General features: G+C 36.8%; 1 protein-coding gene across 4 annotated transcripts in view; it reads left to right on the forward strand.

Moving 5' to 3' along the window:
* The window catches only part of CLSTN2 (calsyntenin 2), a 304706-nt gene that overhangs the window by 178556 nt on the left and 104267 nt on the right, over positions 1-21883 (forward strand). For 2 of the 4 annotated variants that reach the window (XM_040705896.2, XM_040705895.2), the window contains exon 3: positions 18259-18361. The exons of the other annotated variants lie outside the window; for them this stretch is intronic. In XM_040705896.2, coding sequence (XP_040561830.1) covers positions 18259-18361 — 103 coding nt within the window. The remainder of the gene's footprint in view (positions 1-18258; positions 18362-21883) is intronic. 4 annotated transcript variants of the gene reach the window in all.

Consider the following 21883-nt stretch of genomic DNA (forward strand, 5'->3'; position numbering starts at 1 on the left):
GATTTAGAGCAAATTAAGAGTGCTCCCGTAGCCTGTGGCCTATTAGAGGTTGAAATGCATTATGTGCTTTTCTTTTTGCTTCGTCTCTAGTTTCATATAATCTGTAATGAATTCAATTCTCAGATTGTGAAACTCCTCTGTGATGTGAATCAGAGGATAGTCATGTGTGGCCGTTGGGAAAGCGTTCTAAAGCAGACTCCTCATCTAAGCTGAAATGCTAATATGAAACCAATATAGTAAGTTAATACAAAAAATACCTCTAAAAGTATTATATACTTCACTTTCTGAAATGCTACCAGGACACATTTTGAGGAATTTTTTTTTGAGCATTTGGGGTTTTTTTTGTAACGTACATTTTCACCTACTAAACTTTTAAGAGAGCAGCCTAATTGGTACTAGATTCTGCAAAAGCTAAGATTTATCTTCATTTTCTGCTAATCGTCAGAGAATGTAGTTAGGCAGGTAAGCAGCTAAATAAAAAGGACGAAGGTCCTTTTTACTCCAATATTTTGTGAAAATGACATAATAAATCTAAGTTATTTCAACATCCTGATATCCTGGAGAGTCTTCATACAGAGTGGTTGTGTGTGTGTGTGTGTGTATATATATACATATGTAAGACTTTCAAAAGAATGAGTTAACTTCTGTCAAATGCCTTGCAGGAAAAAAAAATCTCACTTTGATGCAAGCAGCATTATATGAAGGGAGAACTAAATATTTTAAAACTGCTAAAGCAGGAATGTTCATTGTATTAAAGAAAAAAGGATAAAATATAGTACAAGTTGCATCTTTTAGAATCTGTTATGTTATTGGATCAGTGAGTGAAGAATGTTTATTGCTGATATAGTCCTTTGCTGTCCCTCTTGTTCTCTCCATTATTCTTCCATGTTACTATGAGAGAGTAAATTTACAGAACTTGATATGTTATTGTCATATAGCAGCAAAGGCAGTTTCATGGCAGTAATGAAACTAATTCTATTCCTAGTAATAAAATGGTGTTGAGAACACTTTGTGTACTAATCAGTAGGACTTAAAGCTATATATCTTTCAAGTGTAGCAAGCCTTGACAGGGAAATATCTCTAAAGGTCACTGCAATGAAAACCAGAAATGAAGTTTCAGAAACTCCATCTTGTAACTTTTGCAAATCCCTGCTTATCTCTGTTGAGAAAATATAGCCTCTTATGTTGTTAGAATAGGATGGCTATAAACAGCATTAGAAGCAATTGTGACATGGTTACCTTAACTGATGAAATACTGGCAGTCTCCTGGGACCCGTTTATTAGATACAGTGTGCATCATGTGTGTACTGTGTATAAAAAATGTATAAAGTCTTGCGCAGCAGTTACAGTGAGATTGTACAATTTCCACTGCATCATACTTGGATGGATTTTAAAATACAATAGAAAGATTTTAGGTGTGAAATTCAAGCATGGTGCATGAATATCCCTTGGTAATGTTGTTGTTTGTAAGTCTTACAATTGGGAATGAAGAATTTGCTATAATCTAAGCTATGTACTATGAACATTCATTGAGTAGTGGTGGTCCATAAGCACCTGCAAGCGGAGACAAGGAGCTATCTGAACACACTGTGGCATCAGGCTGGCTGTTCTGTGACACAAGCTTTTATAGTATTTTGTCACGTCTCAATCTAAGACACATTAGAAGCAGAATGCTGACTCCAAAGGCGATTTGGTGATTACTGCTATGATTGTCTGGGACTGCTGACTGGTGGAGATGAATGATGCCCTTCCTTTTTCTGAATGTCATCGGAGGTACTATATCGTCTGCTTTCCTTTCTGGCCTGGAAGTAATGCTCTTCTTCATCTTTATGGAGAATCTAGTGTGCTGTAGTAAGACTTGGAGCATATGTCACTGCAAACACAATACAGCGAGATGAGGGGCTCTGAAATAGTGCCAGGTATCTTAGTGTTTTAGTGCTGGGCAGAAGTCTGGATTCAAATCACCTAAACCAGTTCTAGTATGTAATTTCTTGCTCCTAGAACACCTATGGTCTCTTCTTGCAGGCTTGGTAGGATTATTTTACTACTAAAGAAATGGAAATGTATTTAGTTCATCATGTTTCAAACATCTGAGAATATTCAGTCACCATATCGGCAAAATACACATTGTTTATTCCAAGTTCAAAAAAATCCTCTCTGAGAGCCGTGCACCCACTTACTGGGAATTTCTCAGCTGGCATCCCAAAATGTAATTGCTTAAGTCACTGTAATTGCTCAGAATTAGCAATTGCCTAGGCCATGTTCAAGCATTGTTAATGTCAGCTAATTCCAAGCTTTTATTGCAAGGTGCAAGGGCTCAAACTGCACAAGTTTATACAATTCAGGCAGATGAAACAGAATCAGTAGAGTAGAGGAGTAAGTAGCACTTGGATAAACCCTAGGCATTTACTTTTTGTGCTCTGCTATGGAAAGATTATGTATCTTATCTGTGAACACAGCAGACAGTAATCTCTGCCTCCTATGACTGTGCCTTGGAATTGTAAACAGTCTTGGTCTATTGTAAGGCTGGTAAATAGACCTTATTAAAAACATTTACATTGTTTTCAAATGTCAAAATAATGAAAATGTCTTTAACTGAACTCTGTTGTGGATGAAATTCATGTGAATACCTTAGCGTATTGCACCGTGATAGTTGAAGGCACTGTGTGAGAGCAGTGGAAGCAGCAGTACAAATCATGTTCTAGTGATGCAGAAGTATGCACAGCTGCTGAACTTGATCATCACTGGTCATAAAAACAAACCAGTGAAGAGATCATGGAAGTTGAGTGTTTAAAAGGTACTGGTCAGCAGTCACTGCATTGATAAATACAAAACAAAAAACAAACAAACAAAAAACAAACAAAAACTCCTGCTTAATTAATGAAGATAATGTAAGAAACTGAAATGAAGAGGCGGAGCTAAATGTGTATAGTAGCTTCAAATCAGTAGTGGTCAGATAGTGTGATGATGTTATTAAGAACTACCATTAATCAAGGTCTGCCACAGTTTTTTGTAAATGGCTATTGTCAGGGATTTAAAACTCAGTGCAACATCAGTTTTGAAACTTGCAGCTTGAACATGGATAACATACCTTACTTGGGACAGTCAGGGAAATGTATTATTGTGAGGTTTCATCTTCTTTCAAGCACTCTAATTACCTCTAGCTTTGATATAGTACAGAATGTAAGTCAAGTACATCTGCAATAATTTATGAAATTGAATTCATCTCAGGATCAGATGTTGCAAATAAATTAGTACAAAGTTGTACAGTATAAATCAACTTTGCCTGAATGGAAATACTTAATTTTGAATTTAGTTAAGTAACAAATCTTATGTAATTTACTCTCAACTTAAAATTTTAAGTTTTAAGGCCTTATGGTCATACGAGGGCTTGCATGCTAGGTATTTCTAGAGATGGATGACGTTACATCTTGCATGAAAATGCAAACTTTATGAAAAGCAAAAATTAAAGCGTTTAGATTTTACTTGAATAAAATTTAGAATTTTCCCCTTACACGTTTCTCTTTTTTTCTCTGTGCCTGGGTGCTCCCCATTCTCTCATGGGCTACAGTAGATTGTCAGCAGTACTGCCATTAGTTTGAGATCAAGTTCCCCAACTTAGATCATCATCTTTTAAACCAGGGCTTCTGTATACAGCACTGTACACCTTTGCTCTAGAAGTTGAGCCCACAGTGTGCTACCTGTGTTTTTCAGTCAAAGCTATAGAGTGGTCCTGGGCTACAGGTCACCTCTGAGATCAAAGTATTCAAACTGATTAGTGCTACTGACGAGTAACATTCTCATGCTGTGAACAGGCTGCGCTGTGCTTGTTTGAATACATTAACAGCATAGTAGAATAAAGTTTTCAAGTCCTCTCCTTGTAACGTATTTCTGTTCAAATTTTTGGTGAAGCAGTAATACTGATGTTGATTTGTAAGTATTGAATGTAATTTTTCTTATTGTTTCTTGATAAATCTTCAGATAAATGATTTCAAAATAGTGCTAACAAAGATATCTTAAATAAATACAAATAAGACACAACCAAAAAAACACAACCTGTTTTCAGTGAAATTTAGATTTGAACTCCAAATGACAGAGATGTCTAAATTGCTTAAGTGAAATTTTGGACTCATTACACATCTGAAAGTGAGCAACAGTTGGGATCTGCCTGTCTAATGAAATATATCGTGCAGTTTCCATAATAATGAATCAGTGTTAGGATCACAATAGTATTGCCAGTTTAAATTCCTTGTATGGAGTAGAGATCTAATGTTAACCTGTTCTGAGTCTCAATTTTTTTTGCATTTGTGGTAGCTGAGACATAAAAAAAAAATAAAAAAATAAAAAAAATCAGTAAAGAAGAGTATTAAAGCCAAGTTTAAAGAGCATACTTATTTATGCTATTGCTCCAGTAAGCTCTACTTTACCTGTCAATTGCATATTTATGGAAGTATTTATTCAATAACACTGTAAATAGAGAAATGACTAACAAAGGTGCTTTTTCCTTTAAATGCTTAAATATACTTCAGTTATATATAAGCATAATATAAATTAATATTGATAAATATACTTATGAAGTTCTATTATACATAATATATTATCATATCATAGAATGGCCTGGGTTGAAAAGGACCACAATGATCATTGAGTTTCAACCCCCGGCTATGTGCAGGGTTGCCAACCACCAGACCAGGCTGCCAAGAGTGACATCCAGCCTGGCCTTGAATGCCTCCAGGGATGGGGCACCCACAACCTCCTTGGGCAACCTGTTCCAGTGCATCACCACCCTCTGTGTGAACAACTTCCTCCTAATATCCAACCTAAATCTTCCCTGTCTCAGTTTAAGACCATTCCCCCTTTTCCTTTTGCTCTCCACCCTTGTAAACAGCCATTCCCCTTCCTGTTTATACACTTCTTTCAATATTGGAAGGCCACAGTGAGGCCTCCCCGGAGCCTTCTCTTCTCCAAGCTAAACAAGCCCAGTTCCCTCAACCTTTCTTCATAGGAGAGGTGCTCCAGCCCTTTGATCATGTTAGTGGCCCTCCCCTGGACCCACTCCAGGAGCTCCACATCCTTCCTGTACTGGGGGCCCCTGGCCTGGACACCGTACATTGTGTGTGTATATTTACACACTGTTAAGAAGTATGTTACTGAGAGCAAAGGCCTCATTCGTATTTATCTTTAATGTTAGGGAACTTCATTAGTAGTAGGTATCTGTGTTCATACATGGTGCAAAGAATGAGAGGGCAGATCTGTACGGTGTGTAAGAAGAGCACCAAATCAAATATTAAGTGGTGATTGTGATATGCTTGATCAACCAGCTGGCTCAGTCTTTCAATTCACAGAGGAAGTCAAAAGCTCTAATTTATTATTTGCCCGTAGCAGAGGAAGGTAATTGCAAAAGAATATCTCCAATTTTCTACTTGCTTTGAGAACCCTACCGATATTCATAGAGGGCAGTGCCTTTATTTTTCCCTTAGGGACAGCTGGCTTGACAAGCTATTTCGTAAAGGAATGATCTCATTCTGAGTAGAATTTTTTGGTCTTTTTTGTTTTGAGCAAGCTCATGCTAAATAGTAAAAACAAATCAGTATTTATTTTCTATTAATTTATTGAGTGATGGGCTGGGAAACAGCTGCCTGCTCTGCAGCATGTCTGTCTACCCATAGTCTCCTGTCGATCTGAAATTGTGAAGCTGAAGCTCATTTGTTCATGTTTGCATAGCCTCCCATTAGGTAGCCATTAGATGTAGCAAAAATAATATAAAGGCTTTTTTCTAAAGGTTACTGCATCAGGATACCGAGAGATTGCACTAATCCGCCCAAACACTGCTGCTTATATAATTGCTTTTTTTTTTTTCTTTTTTTGATCATTCCCTTCTGAACTTGTTCCAGTAGAGAACACGTTCCTCAGTCCCCTCTGATTTTTCGTTTTCACAGAAACAAATGTCATCAGGACACCATTTGAAATTCCCCTTGGTGACAAAGACAAGTTCTGGGCATCGAACTCATTTTCTTACACATGGATTAACATGATACTGTGTTTCAGATGCACTTGCAATAGATTTTAATGTGTGATTTTTTTATTTTAATTTTTTTTTTGTATTGAGGTGGTTGTCTCTTCAAAATTGTATGTCTGATTGTGGCCTAATGACAGCTTTTGGGACTCTTGCTGTGATAAAAACTGGATCACAGAACAGACACAGCTTCTAATTTCCTGCTTTCAGGAAGGATATTATCCGTGAAATTTCTTAGAACTTTCAAATAAACAGTGAGTTCATTATTACATTAATCTGGTTCTCTGGTCTCAATTGTGACGTGCCTGTTTGAATCTTTAGATTATAAACTTGAATGGCAGCCAGCAGTTCTGTTTTCTGTCTTCGACTCATTAGTGACCTTGCTAGTCGTCGTTATAATTTAATTCCCACGTAACTTGTTTATGGTGCAGCCTACTGTTAGTGCCTGTACAACTATGCAAGTTTGTAATGCATGTGAGGTATGACATCTAAGCTTTAACAGCATGTATGTATAATTATATAGAATAGATTTTATTAAGGCAAATGATTGAGAGTCTGCCCTTGATACACCGACAGTGGCTGGAAAAATGCTGACTGACTTTGATTAGAACAAAATTGGATGTGGCGAGTAGTAAGTGGGTACTGTGAGTACCACAGAGCCTTCAGTGTTTGAGGTCTGTTAGAGTAAGTGAAGATGACATACTAAACATGCTTTGTACCTCTACAAATCTATGGCACCTGGGTAGCCTATTTAAGGTGTTCACCTTTTAATTTGGCTGAAAGGTATGATTTAAGTTTAATTTCTAGCTGCAGATTTTAAAGCTGTATCTCGTTGTTGATATAATAAATGAAAAATATGTCAAATACATTTTTAATGAGCCAAATATAATTCTTACTGCTATGTGCAACGCAGATGAGCAAGCTGCAGTAAATAAGATGATATTACATGAGAAATATCTTTAAGTATGTGTTACTCTTCCCGGCTGAGGTATGCATCAGTGAAGTAACTGTATTTCCATTTGGTTAAAATGTCATGAACCCGGGCTGTATATTAAGGTACCTGACAATAAAATAGCTCATATTTACTAATCTCAAATGTTTTATTTTATACACTTCCTAAATCAGTATAAGTCTTGCTGGCAAATTATTTGTCTGCGAGCAGCATTTATATCTAGAGCTGGAAGATGGTAACATGGTGAAAAATGTCTCTTCATCAGCTTCCATCTGGATAGAATGAGGAGTGCCCTCATGCACGAGTGTTCCCTATTTTGTATTAACAGTGATTTACTGAACAGACACTCCTTTTTTTTCACATCATGCATTCTCTAAGTATTTTTGTAAGATTTTACTTCCTTGATGCCACTAAATTTTTAGACATGTATTTGAGAAGAAATTGTACCCATCAGCTGTACCTTTTAAAAGTTTAACACTCAAGTGTAAACCATCAACTCCTCAGAGACACAATGAGGAAACCTTAATTTTGCCCTGTCATAAATGATAGGCTCTAAAAGTAACTTTCAGATTAATAATATGCAGTATTTTCTCAAACAGAGCTTGGCTATTCTGTCCTCTTCAAATGCAGGTAGTTGTTTATCAGATAAGGCAATAATACACTAAGACTTAGCAAATTTTCTGCTGTTTACCTAAACTCTATCTTCGTTAACAGGCAAATAGAGGGGTTGAGGAAAAACAGGAAAGCATAGTTTTTACCAAAATGGTTCATATAATCTAATTATAATCTAATCATATAATATAGAACTAGCTAGCCTAGTTCTGTTTCTGTTTGTGAGGCTATATAGTCAAGCTGCTTGGTGAGTGGTTATGTTTTCAGAACGAGAAAAGAAATAGTACATTGTGATAGGTTGCCTGTCTCAAAAATGTGACAGAATAGATGGTTATTAAATAATAACCAATAGGCTGCAGAATTGAAGGGCAGTGTTTCTTATGAAGGCTAATTGTTTCTTATGAAAGAACCTTAAGTGACTGAGCCAAGATAGCTGAGGCTCATTGCTTGCTTTCTTGAGATTGGAATTTTGATGCATTTATTGCTTAGCATCTCAGTAGTGCTGGATTCTAGTTAAGATCAGGAAAGGTGTTTTCGTTTATTCTTTTTCTTTGAACAGAGAAATACGAATTCAGAGCCTCTTCTTTAGATAGTTCAGAATTCAATGGCATTTCCCTTGTCTATAAGAAGAGAATGATGAGAGATAGGATGAGAGGACTAATGTGTAGAACATCCAGTTGTACAACTCATACTGGCAGAATGCATACAGAGCAGATGAGAAGGCTGTGGGGAGAGTAAAACTCCCCAGAGGACCCTGCTTAGAACATCAGCCTCATTTAGCTGAGGCAGTTAACCTCCTTTTTCACCAAGAAACTCCCATTCTGTTCAGGAGCTTAAAGAAAAAGGTACTGTCATGTTTGAGGTCGTTTATAGTAAGCATTCAGACTGCAAGATAAGTCTTTCCATTCTTGCTATTGCTGATGCATTTTCTTAATGCAAAATTACAGTTCTGTTACTTCTCTACATGCATATAAACTTACATTTTTTATAGTTTGTATCACTGTGTTTTTCTCGATGATGCTCATGAGGATTTTTGTTCCTGTTCTTCTGTCCTTTCAAAAATGGCCCCAGATTAGTCTAGGCTTTAGTCATGCGAAGATGTAAAGGAAAGACCTTTTCAGAAGAGTAGTACTTATAAGCTGCTTGATGTGAGTGAGTTAAGGAGTATCTCCTCTAGAATAAAAGGTCATCTGTTTCATTTGCACTGCTACCAGAATTTCCAAGTGGTCAAATGGTTTCATTAGAAAGTTCTAGCTGAGAGTGGCTCTGCAGTCCTTCCTATAGATGTTCTCAGAATCAAAAAGCTTACAGTTTCTCTTGACTCTTCAAGTATGGTATGTTTTTTTATTTTGGGAGATGATGAAGGTGGGTAATCTTTTTTTTTACATTGTTTAAAGTTAGACAGTAAATCCATCACTATTCATGCACGTTACTGGAAAAAGAAAGTCCAAATCAATGCCTGCCCAAGCATGACCTTAATTTCTGTAATTGAATTCCCTTCATCCAGCTTGACAGGATTAGACTGGAAGAATATTATAACATACGGAAATTTCAAATGTTGCATGTAGTTCTTCTTTCTGCAGTATATTCTGAGTGAAGTCATTGAAGTGTGACAGCTTTCTTCCAAAGCCAGCATCTGTGGTTTTAATTCAAAGAAAAAATGTCCCAGAAACTGCTGACATAAAATGTTGGAGGTTCTTCTCTTTGATAGGGATGAATGTTTAACCCCAAAGGTTTACCTTACAGGGAGTATGGAGGGGTACTGTGAAGACCTTTTTGAAACTGGAAATATCTTCACTATTTATTTGTTTATTCATTCATTCATTCCTGTTACAGATTGCACCCTGGATGTTTTTCCTTTACTGGTTAGAGCTTTGTTTTAACATCTTTGCACGCTGCATCTTAGAGCCTTGTCAGTCCAGGATCGTGCTGTGCTTTCTTTCACTTTTTTTCTTCCTTCTTAATTACCTCTGTCCAGAGAAATAATTCTTTCTGCCTCCTAGCAAAAGAAGTATTAGTTTGCATATTTGTACTTTGCTTTGCAGATTGATTGTATTATTTTTTCCCGATTTTTTTTAATATTAAAATAGGTATTTTATTTACTTTCATTCAAATTAAGTGTGATTTTTTTTAATTTGCTCATGCTCAGACAGATTGTTCCTATTTCTTAGTCTGGAAAGGTTCATTTAGATATCTAAGTAAGATTTGTCTGGTAGGAACCATTGACAAAGTACCAAAGTGTAAATCTTGGAAGGTACTTTGTAAAAACATTGAAAAATGTTATTTTACAGATATTTTTTGAATGTTTGAGTTTGCTTCAGAGGGGTGGAGAATGTCATTCTTTAGTTGCGTAATATAGTGATACATTTACCAACTTTGTATGTAATTCTAATGCATTTCATGTGTCATTCTTCAGAGCAGCAAGTACTGTGCTGATGTGCCTGTAGTTCCAAGCCAGATTATTTATTACTGATTCCTATAATTGACAGTCAATCTGATTTAGGCAGGTATTTAAGATAGTTTATGACTTTTCAAGTTAATCTTTCAAATAATTATGGTCTCAGCACATTTTCCTTTGATTTCTGAATAGATAAAATCTATGTAATATAATGGTACTGCTCAAAAAAAAGTGTTAAGAATCTTCTGAAAGAAGTCTCAGCACATGTATATAAATTAAAGATGAAGTTTTATCCTAAGATAGCTTTTATTTCACATAATTTATGGACTTCAATCTTCACAACAATTGTTGTGTTGAATTGTGAGTGTAATGTAACAGTTTTCATTGACGGGAGGGAGAAAAAAAGAAGAAAAAAGTCAGGATTTTCACTTTTCCACCTAGGAACTTTTCTATTAAACGTAACCTTTTCATAACTGTGGCTGGAGAACTGCAAGTACATGTCTCTGAGGCTGTTAGGAAAATGTCTGTGTTGTGGTAACTGTTAATTTACTTCATCAGGTTTTGGAGCAAGTGAGCAAAAGCTTTACTCAGTGTGACTGACTGAACTGTATTACTAATACATCAGGTTTACTTCCTGGGGGACTTGGTTGGGAGAGCTCTGTGGGATACTTTAGTGGCTTATAACGTGTTCCAGGGTTAAATTAAGTGCTAGCTTGTGCATCTTCTGTGGCGCACTGGCAGGAACATAAACTTGCACAAATACACATAGGAAAGCTATAGAGTTTTGCTCTTGAAACTGTTTTTTTGTTTCTGTTTTTAAGAAAAAGGGCTACAGTACAATGGCTTATTAGGGGTACTGCATACAACAACATTCTTTGTCTTCTACTCTCCTTTATTATTGATCTGTTAAAGCTATGAAGTTTAGCTGCAGAATGTTTTAAAGATGCAGGATACCAAATTTCCTTGAGTGGGAGCTACAAGTCTCCCCAACTCCCTGTAAACCCATCTATGAAGCTCCTTCAGAGCCTCAGCTGTGATTTTTTTTTTTGTTGTTGTTGTTGCTATATATTGAAAAACCTTAAAACACACACACACACACACACACACACACACACACAAAAAAACTGTAGGGGAACAAGTCATTAAATTATTTCATAGTCCTAAGTAGTCAAATTCTTCTACTTTTCTGATATCCAGTTGTAAAAGAGGAAGGTGCAGTGACAGTTAGAAGGCTCCAGAAAGTTTATGACTTCCAAGTACATGTTCATTTATGGAGCTTTTTTAATTGCCTCTTGTAAATAACTAAATAAAATGGTGGTAGCTAGTAATTCCTTTGCTTTAACACCTCAGAAGTTTCGTAACTACAACAGTGACTTGGAATACCATAGAAGAAGAAGAATCTGAGATGTTTTATGTAGTCTGCACAAAAAAATAAAATCTACAAAAGAGGCAGAGAGGTTATTCTTTGATGTAATACTGAAGCGATGGTGTAAACCTCATTCATGGATTACACTGAAGATTTTAATCTAAAGTGTAATATTACTGAAATCAAATATATTTTCTCCTTTCCTATGTTTCCTTTATGGATTTTCTTTTTCTTTTTTACTGGAGACTTTCATAGATATGCATTTGACTTTTGCTTTCTAAAGCTCAGTAAGAGCTTTAGAATATTACCTAAGTGTTGCACTGTGGGAATACAGTTTAAGGTCATTTCTTAGATAGCGTAAATAATTTAGAAGTTTTGGACTGTCTGTGAATTGGTCTGTAGAAATTCATTGTCTTGTGGAAGTAGTTACAGTGGAGATGTGTGAAAGTAATACGAAGGCAGCAGATATTGAAAAATACATAGCGCTTTTGTTTTGCTCTGTTCATATAAACATCTAATAAGAAAGAAACCACTCTGAGTAGTTTCATTGAACAGTAGCAGCATGGATTAATGAGTTATTGTATACATGTAGGACTATATTTGAAACTTCTAAGCTTGCATGCATCCTTACTTTTGCTGATCATCTTCTTAACTCAAGTTCAGTTGAGATGGAAAAGTCAGGATATAGCCTGATGTAATCTTCTACAGATTAAGCTGAGGTCTCAGCAGTTCACAATTCACTGCAGGACTTCAGAAAATGGTTAGAATGTTCAGATGCTATCAAGTGTGATTGAGCGTGTTTGCATTCACTTTTCTGCATACTTTGCCATAAGTGGATATTCAAAAGTTAGAATACAAGAATTAGTATCTTCTTCGACCATTAACTATGTGTTCCTTAGGATAAAGGCATCACAGTCGGTGTGATTAAGCTCCCATAAATTGGTCTTCCCTTAAATGTTGGCACAGACATTTGGTTGTTCTCTTCTTTCAGCAGGGTGCATGAGGAAAGTCAAACTGATAAAAAATGTTTTTTTTATTTTGTCCTTTTATGTTGATGGGAAAATTGAGAACCTGAATTGCTGATAAACTGATGCATAAAATGTACGTTACAGCACAAACTGGTTGAGGGAAGGGATTGCCCCACTCCTCTGTGCTGGTGCTGCCGCAGCTCAAGCTCCAGTGTGCAGGTTTGGGCTCCATAATATTAGGGGACACGAAAATATTAGAGAGCCTCCCAAAGAACCCCGACTTGCCAGAGTTCAAAGGACGTTCAAACACGACTCTCAGACATAGGGTTTGGTTTTGAGTGATCCATGGTGGAACCAGGGGTTGGACTCAGTGATCCCCGTGGGTCCCTTCCAGCCTGGGAGATTCTGTGAACACTGAGATATGTTTTCATCCTCTTAGATATAATATACAGTTTTACTAAGAATGTGTCACTCCTGTAGGATTACTTCATTAGATATTTATGAGGAAGCAAAATTCAGAAGTGATTGTAGGATAAGTCCTGTAGATAAGGAATTCTGTATATCTTAAAATACTGCTCAAAGATATACTGATTATTGAAGTATGGTATTAGAAATGTACAGAATGCAAGAGAATATTTTAGCATTGACTAGCAGAGTGCCTTAATCGATATACTTGCTTGCTGCGCTTTTCAGTCTTCTGCTTATTTAAGGGGGGAAAAAAGCATTGATATTATATATCCAATGGGCTTCTCTTTAAATCTCTTAGATTCTTTTATTTAGCTTGGGAATGCACCTGGTTTTTAGCTGTAGGTTTAGCATTAAAGTGTATAAGATTTAAGTTTTCACACCTTAGCTTTTTAATAGGATTATCTGTTGTAGTGGGTGGATTTAATTGTTTGACTAGAGATACCACACTAGAAATAGCTGGAAACTACATTTATTATATATTTATGAATATTAGGAAATTGTGTCAGGAAGTTGTGCATAGTGTGATAGAATGAAATTTTGTTTCACCTAAGAGTTTGAAAGAGCATATTTTCATAGGAAGACAAATTATTATTTGCATTCTCTTTACAAATAAGTGGCAACTCTGAGATGGATTGCATGTATGTGCTTAAACTTGTATGAAGTGCTTTGCTTGATCAGTCAAAGGAAGGTGGTTTCTAGGTAAGAATCTATACACTTGCAGGAAAAAATGATAGGTATTGAGCCATATAAGTCTATCTCCTCAGCAATCAGTGTTCACAGCAAAACTGCTTTCCAGGTAATGTATTCATTTCAGTCTTCCTTGCCTTAAATATAGCTAGTACTACCTTTTCAACATGAAAAAAAATACTTCGATTATCTTTTCGACCTGAATTTATCACTAACAGAGTAGTACTGAACACAGCTTACATCCTCAGATTTAGAAATAAATGCTGTGCTGTGGTTCTGTACAGGAGGCTGTCTTTACTTTGCTTCACTTACAACGTCTTTGAAACTCTTGGAATAGAAAACATTTATTTATTATTTGAACAGCTTTTGATTTATTTTTGGTCTGTATAATCTGTCTTGTTCAGTCTGTGCTTTATGTATGATGACTGTCTTCTGAGTTTGAAGTGCTAATCTAAAAGTTTTCCACGCTTTCTTTAATGGAGAGCCAGAAATGCATTCTTGCCTGCTCAACTGATCATGTCATTACTGTAAAGGTGTGTTTGTTGGCATGTCTGTTGATTTGTCTTCAAGAGTTTAAGTGATGATGGTGAAGAATGCGCCACTCTGGAGTAAAGCATGAGCTTGTTTCTACAGCTTTTTGTGCTGTCCTGATGCCACTCGCATTTGCTGGGATGGCAGGAGAACTCTGTCCTAGGAGAACCATCTCTGTCATTGAGAGACACCTGGAATAAAATGAGTGTGGGAAAACAGCATGGCTGGATGAGTACATTAAACATTGATCAGGTTATACCTGTACCATCAGTAGCAATTAAGGAGCACAAGGATCCATGCCCATTGAAGGCAGTCTGCTGCATTTGTAGGAAAGTACTGCTCAAAGGGGAAGTTCTGAAATATTACCCAAAACTATGGTACATTTGAAAGAAGCTCTGTTTACAAACAGACAAGTAAGTAGGAGAATGAGCTCTGCTGTCACTTACACACACATGTGTGTGTGTGCACAAATTAAACTAACACTTCTTTTTACCTCTGAGCTCTGAGACCAGGAAAAACATGTTATTTGAGTTGTTCAGAAATTAACTGGTTGCATGTTGGTGGTAGGACAGCTGGATTCAGTTTGCCTTATCCCTTCAATCTGCACTCTTTTGTTGACATGTTTTTTACTCAACTCCCCGTTGAGAATATGGTGTCTGAGCTCAGATACCCTTAGATGCTTTTCATTCACTCATCCCAGTACTCATGCTTTTGTATCCTGTATCATCCTTCTGTCCTACTGAGTGAGATAGTGTTACCGTCCTACTTCGGTTTTGTGTAGGATTTGTTCAGAAGTATCAAGTCTGCACTGCATAGTCTGTCCATTTGATGTTCCTTTCAAAAAAGTATTTTGTTTGTTGCTTTTTTGGATACACTTAGTTCTTATGTAAAATGAAAATATCATATATCTGTTAACTCAAGAAAACTGATAGTGTGTTTTTGCTGAATGAGCATTTGTAGGAAGACGGATCCAAAAATTTGAAAGTGACGTTTTACGAGAAAAGAGAAACTGGTTCCTAGAGCGGGGAAAGGCGAGATGCAGGTCTTGGGCCCTGATGGGAGAAAGTTACTGCTCTCATTTTAGTACTGCATAGGGCCTGGAAAGCTAACAGTGCTTTTTCCCCTACACTGTTACAAGTTGGATAAGGAAGTAGAATGCCACTGTGTTAAACTGTTATGGAGAAGGGACTAAACTTGAAACTTGGTACTGCTGATAGGAATCCCAGGAGCAAGGGATTGTATCTTGCTTCAGCTCAGTGTTTCATATACAGTTTATAGTTCTCTGTGATTTTTAATAAATTAAATCAGGGAGTTGTTTGCTTTATTTACTCAGTGGTAAGCTGGCTTACTCCCTCCAATGTTTTTATTGCTGTCATTTGTTGTGGATTGTTCTCCTGTACTAAATGAAGTAGAAGCATATGTCTTCATAAAATCTAGTTTTCTTTCTGCATCTACAAAGCAAGCCTATCTACACCTGCTTCTGCTATTGCTGTTTTTTTTTTCTTTTTTCATTAAATAATTATATATGTTCAAAGAGCTTATATTTTCCTTGTGGTATAGTGTCATTCTCTCCTCCTGCACAGAGAGACTATTAAGAATAGAATTCGAATTAAATGATGAATGCACCCGCAGAATGCAGTGGATTGACTGCAGGTGTTTGTTAGCAGGGATGTATTGTAGAACATTTACATGATAGATAAGGATCCAGAATGCTATGCTGTTTTGTAGGACTGTATTGAAACAGAGAACAGAGTGAGAGATTCTGAGTTATAGCCTGTAATGAGCAGTTATTTCTAAGTTCAATCCTGTTGACTAGAGAGCATTTTCCTTGGTATGATCATTCACTACACAATTGTCTTCCCTGGAGCATTTGCTCAAGTTAACTCTTGTTGAATAAGCCTTACTTGCTTGAAAACTGTCGCATCTTATAAAATTGGCACTTGAGTAACAGGATGGTGGAACACACAGCACAGAATGTTTTGCTGGCAGCAGATATTAGAAGGCAACTCTTCCCAACATAGCCTGAAAAAGCACTTGACCCATGTTCCTGACAAGCCAGTGGGCTGGTGTTTGAGGTACCACTTCAAGCTAGAGGCTTTTTAGTGCATGAGAGATGCAGTTAAGCCTTATGTTTACAATATACTGAAAAGGAGATCAGATTAGCCAAGACGTTGTTTGGCCTATCACACTGCAGGGTTTCAAATCTGGAAAGCAGTGCGGCTCTCACCAAATTAACTTTTGTTTCTGTAGTTGATGCTCCCTTTTCAAAAAAAATAATCTATAGCAAAACATTCTGAAAGAGACTGATGAACTTTTAACAAGCTATTCATGAGTGTAGAGGAAAGCTGCCTTTTTGCTGTTGCCTCACCATTTGCCAAAGTGTTATTTTTTGCAGGAATATAGGAGTTTGCCCCTCTATGGCTTGTAAGTATGTAGATTTCAAAAACAGCACAACCTGGCAGGACATTTCCCATATGTAGAACTTTTCTCATACAGGTTTCAATTTGCAAAAAAGCTATCATAGCCAGTACTGAGGTGCAGCCACCAAAACTAGGTCCTTCACTAGGAGAGACAAAATGGGCAGGTGTCAAGTGGAGTAATGAAGAGAAAAGCTTTTGACTCTTGCTCAGTATACGTTGAAGCTTCATCATTGTGCTTATCCGGAGATCCGTACGTACAAATACAAGGCATGCATGCACAGATACAGTATGCACATAGAATCATAGAATATCTGACAGAGTGTTTTGGGTTGGAAGGGACTTTTAAAGCCCATCCAATTCCAACTCCCTGCTATGGACAGGTATCTCTCCAACCCAGGTTGCCCAAAGGTCTATACAGCTTGGTCTTGAGCACTCCCAGCGATGTCCAGCTTCTGTGGACAACTTGTTCTGGTATCTCACCAACCTCTTAATAAACAATTTCTTCCTCGTGTCTTCCTCCCTTCTTTTGGTTTGAAGTCATTTGTCCTGTCACTACACTTCTGATGAAAAATCCCTTTACAGCTTTCCTGTAGGCACCCTTCAAGTGTTGTAAGGCCAATGTAATGCCTATACATACATATGTAGTGATATTCAATTGAGCCATGTCCTGCTTCCTGAAGAAGTTCACATCTCACAAAAATGTGGTGTGTACTGACAAATTATTTCCTACACATGCAATTGAGGGGGAAAGGAGGACAAAGAAGAACTTTTCACCTTTATTCTTTGTTATGCTCCTCACAGTATAGTTGTAAACGGAAAAAAAAAAATAGATTAGGCTTTAATATTGGAATATTTTTTTCAGCATTTTTCATCTTTAGGTAATACTCAATAACGCAGTTACACCTTTGATTCTTCAGGAGCATTTGTCCTGGATCCACTGCATGAAGTTTTATGGCCGGCAGTGGTCCTCTGGTACAGGGAGCAGTTTGCTTGTGCTGTTCTCTGCCCTCAGACACTGATTGTAGTGTCATTATCGGCAAAGCAATGTAAGCAGAAATGATATTAAGACCTTGAGGGTGATTTTGTGAAACATAGCTAGTACGAGCAGTGTTGTACAGAAAAGACAGTTGGCAGTATCTGTAAGGTAAGCACAGAGGCTGGATTTCTTGTTCAAATAATGCATATCCAAGCAGAGCTTCAGACGGTTTCTCCTGTGAGCCTTTGATCCCAGTGATTTATCTGCGTATCTATTTCTCTATCCATCTATACTTCTCATCTTGAGGTTGCTGATCATCCTCCTGAAGATGAGAAATGATATAACATTATTGTAATAAAAGCCTTCACTATCATAGGAGATGGAATATCAAGCTGAAAAATTTACTGAGATTTCAATACATGCAACAGCTGCATCTCTTTATGAGGTATTGATATTTTCAAATACAGTAAACTCTTGGATTACAGTGCAAGAAGTGTTTAATACCCTCTATAGACTAGTTGTCCACCAGCAAACAGTAACAAAGCATTAAAACTTACGACCTAATAAACATAGTCGCATCTAAGAATAGACAGAAACAAGGAGCTTTAATAGGTATCTATGTGGAAACAAGTATTTAGTACTGCTTTGCAATTGAGACATGAAGATATTTGTGCTAAGAAAAGTTACTGTCTGAATTCTGACATTTTCTGAGACCCATAACCTCACAATACTTCTGGTCTTTTTTTGTCATATAAGTACTAAAATAGAGATAATTTTATGGGTGGGATATTGGAGGAATGTTTAGAATTGCTATGGAGAATCTGAAGCAGTAAATCACTTACACATACTCACCTCGTTTGCCAGATGAACTTGGTTTCTGAAAACAGAAGTACCAGTACTCCATGTCTGATCATAATATACAGGAGAAAAGCCCATGTCTACACACTCATGGTGTACAGAATAAAAGGTACAGTTCATTGCTGACTCTCTACCATAAAATGTAGAAGAATAACGATTTGATAGCATCTTTAACTGTGGATAGTATACAATAAAAGAAAGTAAAGATTACTGGAAAACTTGCAGGGGCTGCATGATTTTCCTGCAACCTACAGTATTCACATTTTGTAATCTATCATGTGAAGCAATATAATGAAAAGGGTGAAAAAATTGTAAAATTGTGTATATCATTAGAGTAGGATCCCATATAATGTATTTTAAAGTAGTTTGAATGGTGTATGTTAATTATTTAGCAGAATGAGTTCTGTGAACTCTCTCTACCAGCACTACTTGAATAAAAGGTGCCACAGACAAAGAAAGGGAGGAGGAAGGCAGATATTTTCAAAAAACAAATTGTATATTAAAGTGTGTATTAAAAACGATGTTACACAGAGGAAAGCAAGGAAGAAAAAGTATGTTAAAGCATATAGTGAAATCACATCACATAAAGGGAAGCAGGGGTCTAGCTGAAGTAGCAGCACTACATTCCAGCTTGTTTATTTGATATATAATAGTAAGTATTTGCTAACAATACTGTAACTTCGGCAGTAAAGGCTACACTGTGTAAATGTTAACCAGAAGTTCTTTCAAAATGTATCTATGATGTCTTCTAAGCATCATATTATAGATAGAAAAATGTAATGACAGACCCAATTAAAAAAAAAAAAGTCTGAAAAAACACAACCCACATTTTAGTCTTCCTATAGAGATCCAGAAGAGACAACTGCAAAATTGATATGGGCAATATCTTGTTCCACATACACAATTGTTCATTAGTACTGAACCAAGCACTTTGAAATACGTCATTATGCTGGTGCTTTTATTGCTTCTCAGTCTGATATTGGGCCTGTTATACACATGCTTTTTCAGTGTCATTCTGAATGACTTCATACTCCCAAAGGCAGGATCTGTAATACCCTTCCTTCCAGTAAATGAATGTTCTACTTCCTCAGAGAGCAGTAACAAAAAGACAATATATGCTTTCATCTGGATTTTTGATAACTTGATTCTATAGCACCTGACTTCATTTTCTTTCATTATGACATTCATCAGAGCTGTGTGAAACTACTCAGTGTTTTCTTGAAGATTTTTGCAAACAAAACTGTTTGCTATTTCATGCAATTTTGCCTTCCCTCAGATCCGCTTTACTGTAAGATGTGACAAAATTATCATCTTAGTTTTACATCAGAATACAAAAATGACAGAATCAGTTTGTTTATCTTGGTTTGGAATGAACAGATGATGGTCTTACTTCACTGAGAACTGATTTGCATATTAAAAACAGTATTTCTTAATGACATGGTATCTCTTTGTCTTCTCAGGCTTCCTTTAAATTACCAAATAATTATTTTTGCTTCTTTAGGGAAATGCTGTGATGTTTGTGTATAAACTGAATCACTTGTGATCACACTTTTTTTGCTCAGTTCATATCACAGCGGGGCCCTGGGCAGCCTGATCTAGTTTTTGGCAATAGTGTTAGCAGGGAGGTTGGAATTCAGTGATTTTTTAAGTCCTTTCTAGACTAAGCCATTTTGTGATTTTGGTCATTAATGAAGATGCTGAACAACATCAGACCAGTATCTACCTCTGGAGTTCTCCAGTGAATGGCCTCCAGCTGAAGTCTATGCTGCATATCACAAGCTCAGCATTTCAGCCAGATTCACTACACTTTGTTATTTGTCTCATACCTCATCAGTTTGACAGTGAGGTTGTTACGGGAGAGCATCGAAAACATTCCTGAAATCGAGATTTGCAGTGTCTACTGTTCTTCCCTTGTTTGTGCTTAGGAAATGGGCTGTGTGATAGTGGTTGCCTTGCAGGTAAACCTTCTGAAGACTTCAGAGAGAAGCCTTCCATGACCTAGGAAAATAGCTATCTCATATCTTAAGTATCTGATCGGAATTATTCACCAAATAGTTCTTTTCTCCCTTGAACAACTTGCTGAAAGGTTGGTGATGTTTTGTTTATCTCTTTATTGAAACTGACTCATCTTCCTGCAAGAACTGATGCTTTGAGGAGCCCGCCGTCATTATTTTAACGGTGTAATGAGTCTGTACAATTGGTGCGCAAACTGGAGGCACTTCTAATAACAACTGAAAATGGAGTTAAAGTTACTGCATGGAGGTCTTAATAATTCAGTGCTAATCATGTACTAAATGAAAATGAAAGTCAAGATAACATGGAAATGGCTGCCTTCTATACTGTGAAAGCATACCTATCTACCATAATTGTCTGTACTTGTCCACTTCTGCTTTTTTTTCCCCCCACATCTATGTATTTTTGTTTGTTTTGCCTGTTGGGCAATATGACAGTAGCACTTTTTTTTTTTCATTTAACCTGTAATGTTTGCTTGCTACATGTTCAGAACAAGTTTTCTGCTCTGCAGTTACAGTATATCCTAGCCTTCAATTTCCTGTCTTGCTGGGGTTACCTTTACTGTGTTTTTGGTTGTAAAAACTACAAATTTGTCTGTTGGAAAAGGATGTCTAAAACAAAGATTGTGTTTTAAATACTGAACATGCACACTATCAGCAGCTTTCCTGCTGATACTGCTGTGCTACTGGCAGTATTGGAGACAGCAGTCAGGAAAGCAGCAGGCACAGTGGCAGCAGCAGGTGTGTGATTAACACAGTGCTGCATCTTTACAGAAGAGTAAGTGGTGAATTTATAGACTTATAAAGCCTTATGTGTTCATGGGCTGAGTCCAGAGCAGCCTAAGAGTTGTATTGTCTTCCTTTCCCAAAATGCTATTTAAATTTGTAAGTACAGTGGCAATAATCTACATGGAAGAAACACAAACACGTGGACATGGAGATTTTGCAAAAGACATTGAAAGTCAGTTGTGTCATAGAGCTACATCATTTCTTCTATCACATTTAACAATAAATATGTTAATCTTGAATTTTTAAATATAACATTAGAAAGACAATACAAAATCAAATAATGCTGATGTGGTTGTCATTAGAAAATTATTTTTATGAAGATATCTCTGTTTCAGAATACTATTGAAGCTATATTTTTTTCTGATTACTTAACAGCTAGCATTAAAACTGTTTAGACTAATTGTGCCTGCTTTTAGGGCTCTTCTTACTTATTTAATCCCCAAATTACCCACGGCTGACCAAGTCAGCATCACATGATTCTGTGGTTTAAAACAGGGCTATTTATACCAAGGAAGTGAATTGTCCATAATTCTGCAATTTCCTGCTTGGATGTTCATGCTTTATCACAGATTGTGACCATGTCTGGTCATAATAACTGGGAGCAGCTGTTACAAAAATTATTAAAGCGGCTTTTTATACCATCATCACAGCCCAGTCAAGTTATACTTTCAAGAAGTTATCCTTGCTTTCTTTGTAAATTAGATGAATAGATGGCCCTTACCTAAATGTTACTTTCGTCATAGAATCATTATGATCAAATGTTAATTTTACCTGTGGGAGACAGATCCACACGCATGCAGAACTGGAGGGAAGTACTGGAACACTGCACC

The sequence above is a fragment of the Gallus gallus genome, chromosome 9, assembly GCF_016699485.2.
Source record: "Gallus gallus isolate bGalGal1 chromosome 9, bGalGal1.mat.broiler.GRCg7b, whole genome shotgun sequence".
Taxonomy (NCBI): Eukaryota; Metazoa; Chordata; class Aves; order Galliformes; family Phasianidae; genus Gallus; species Gallus gallus.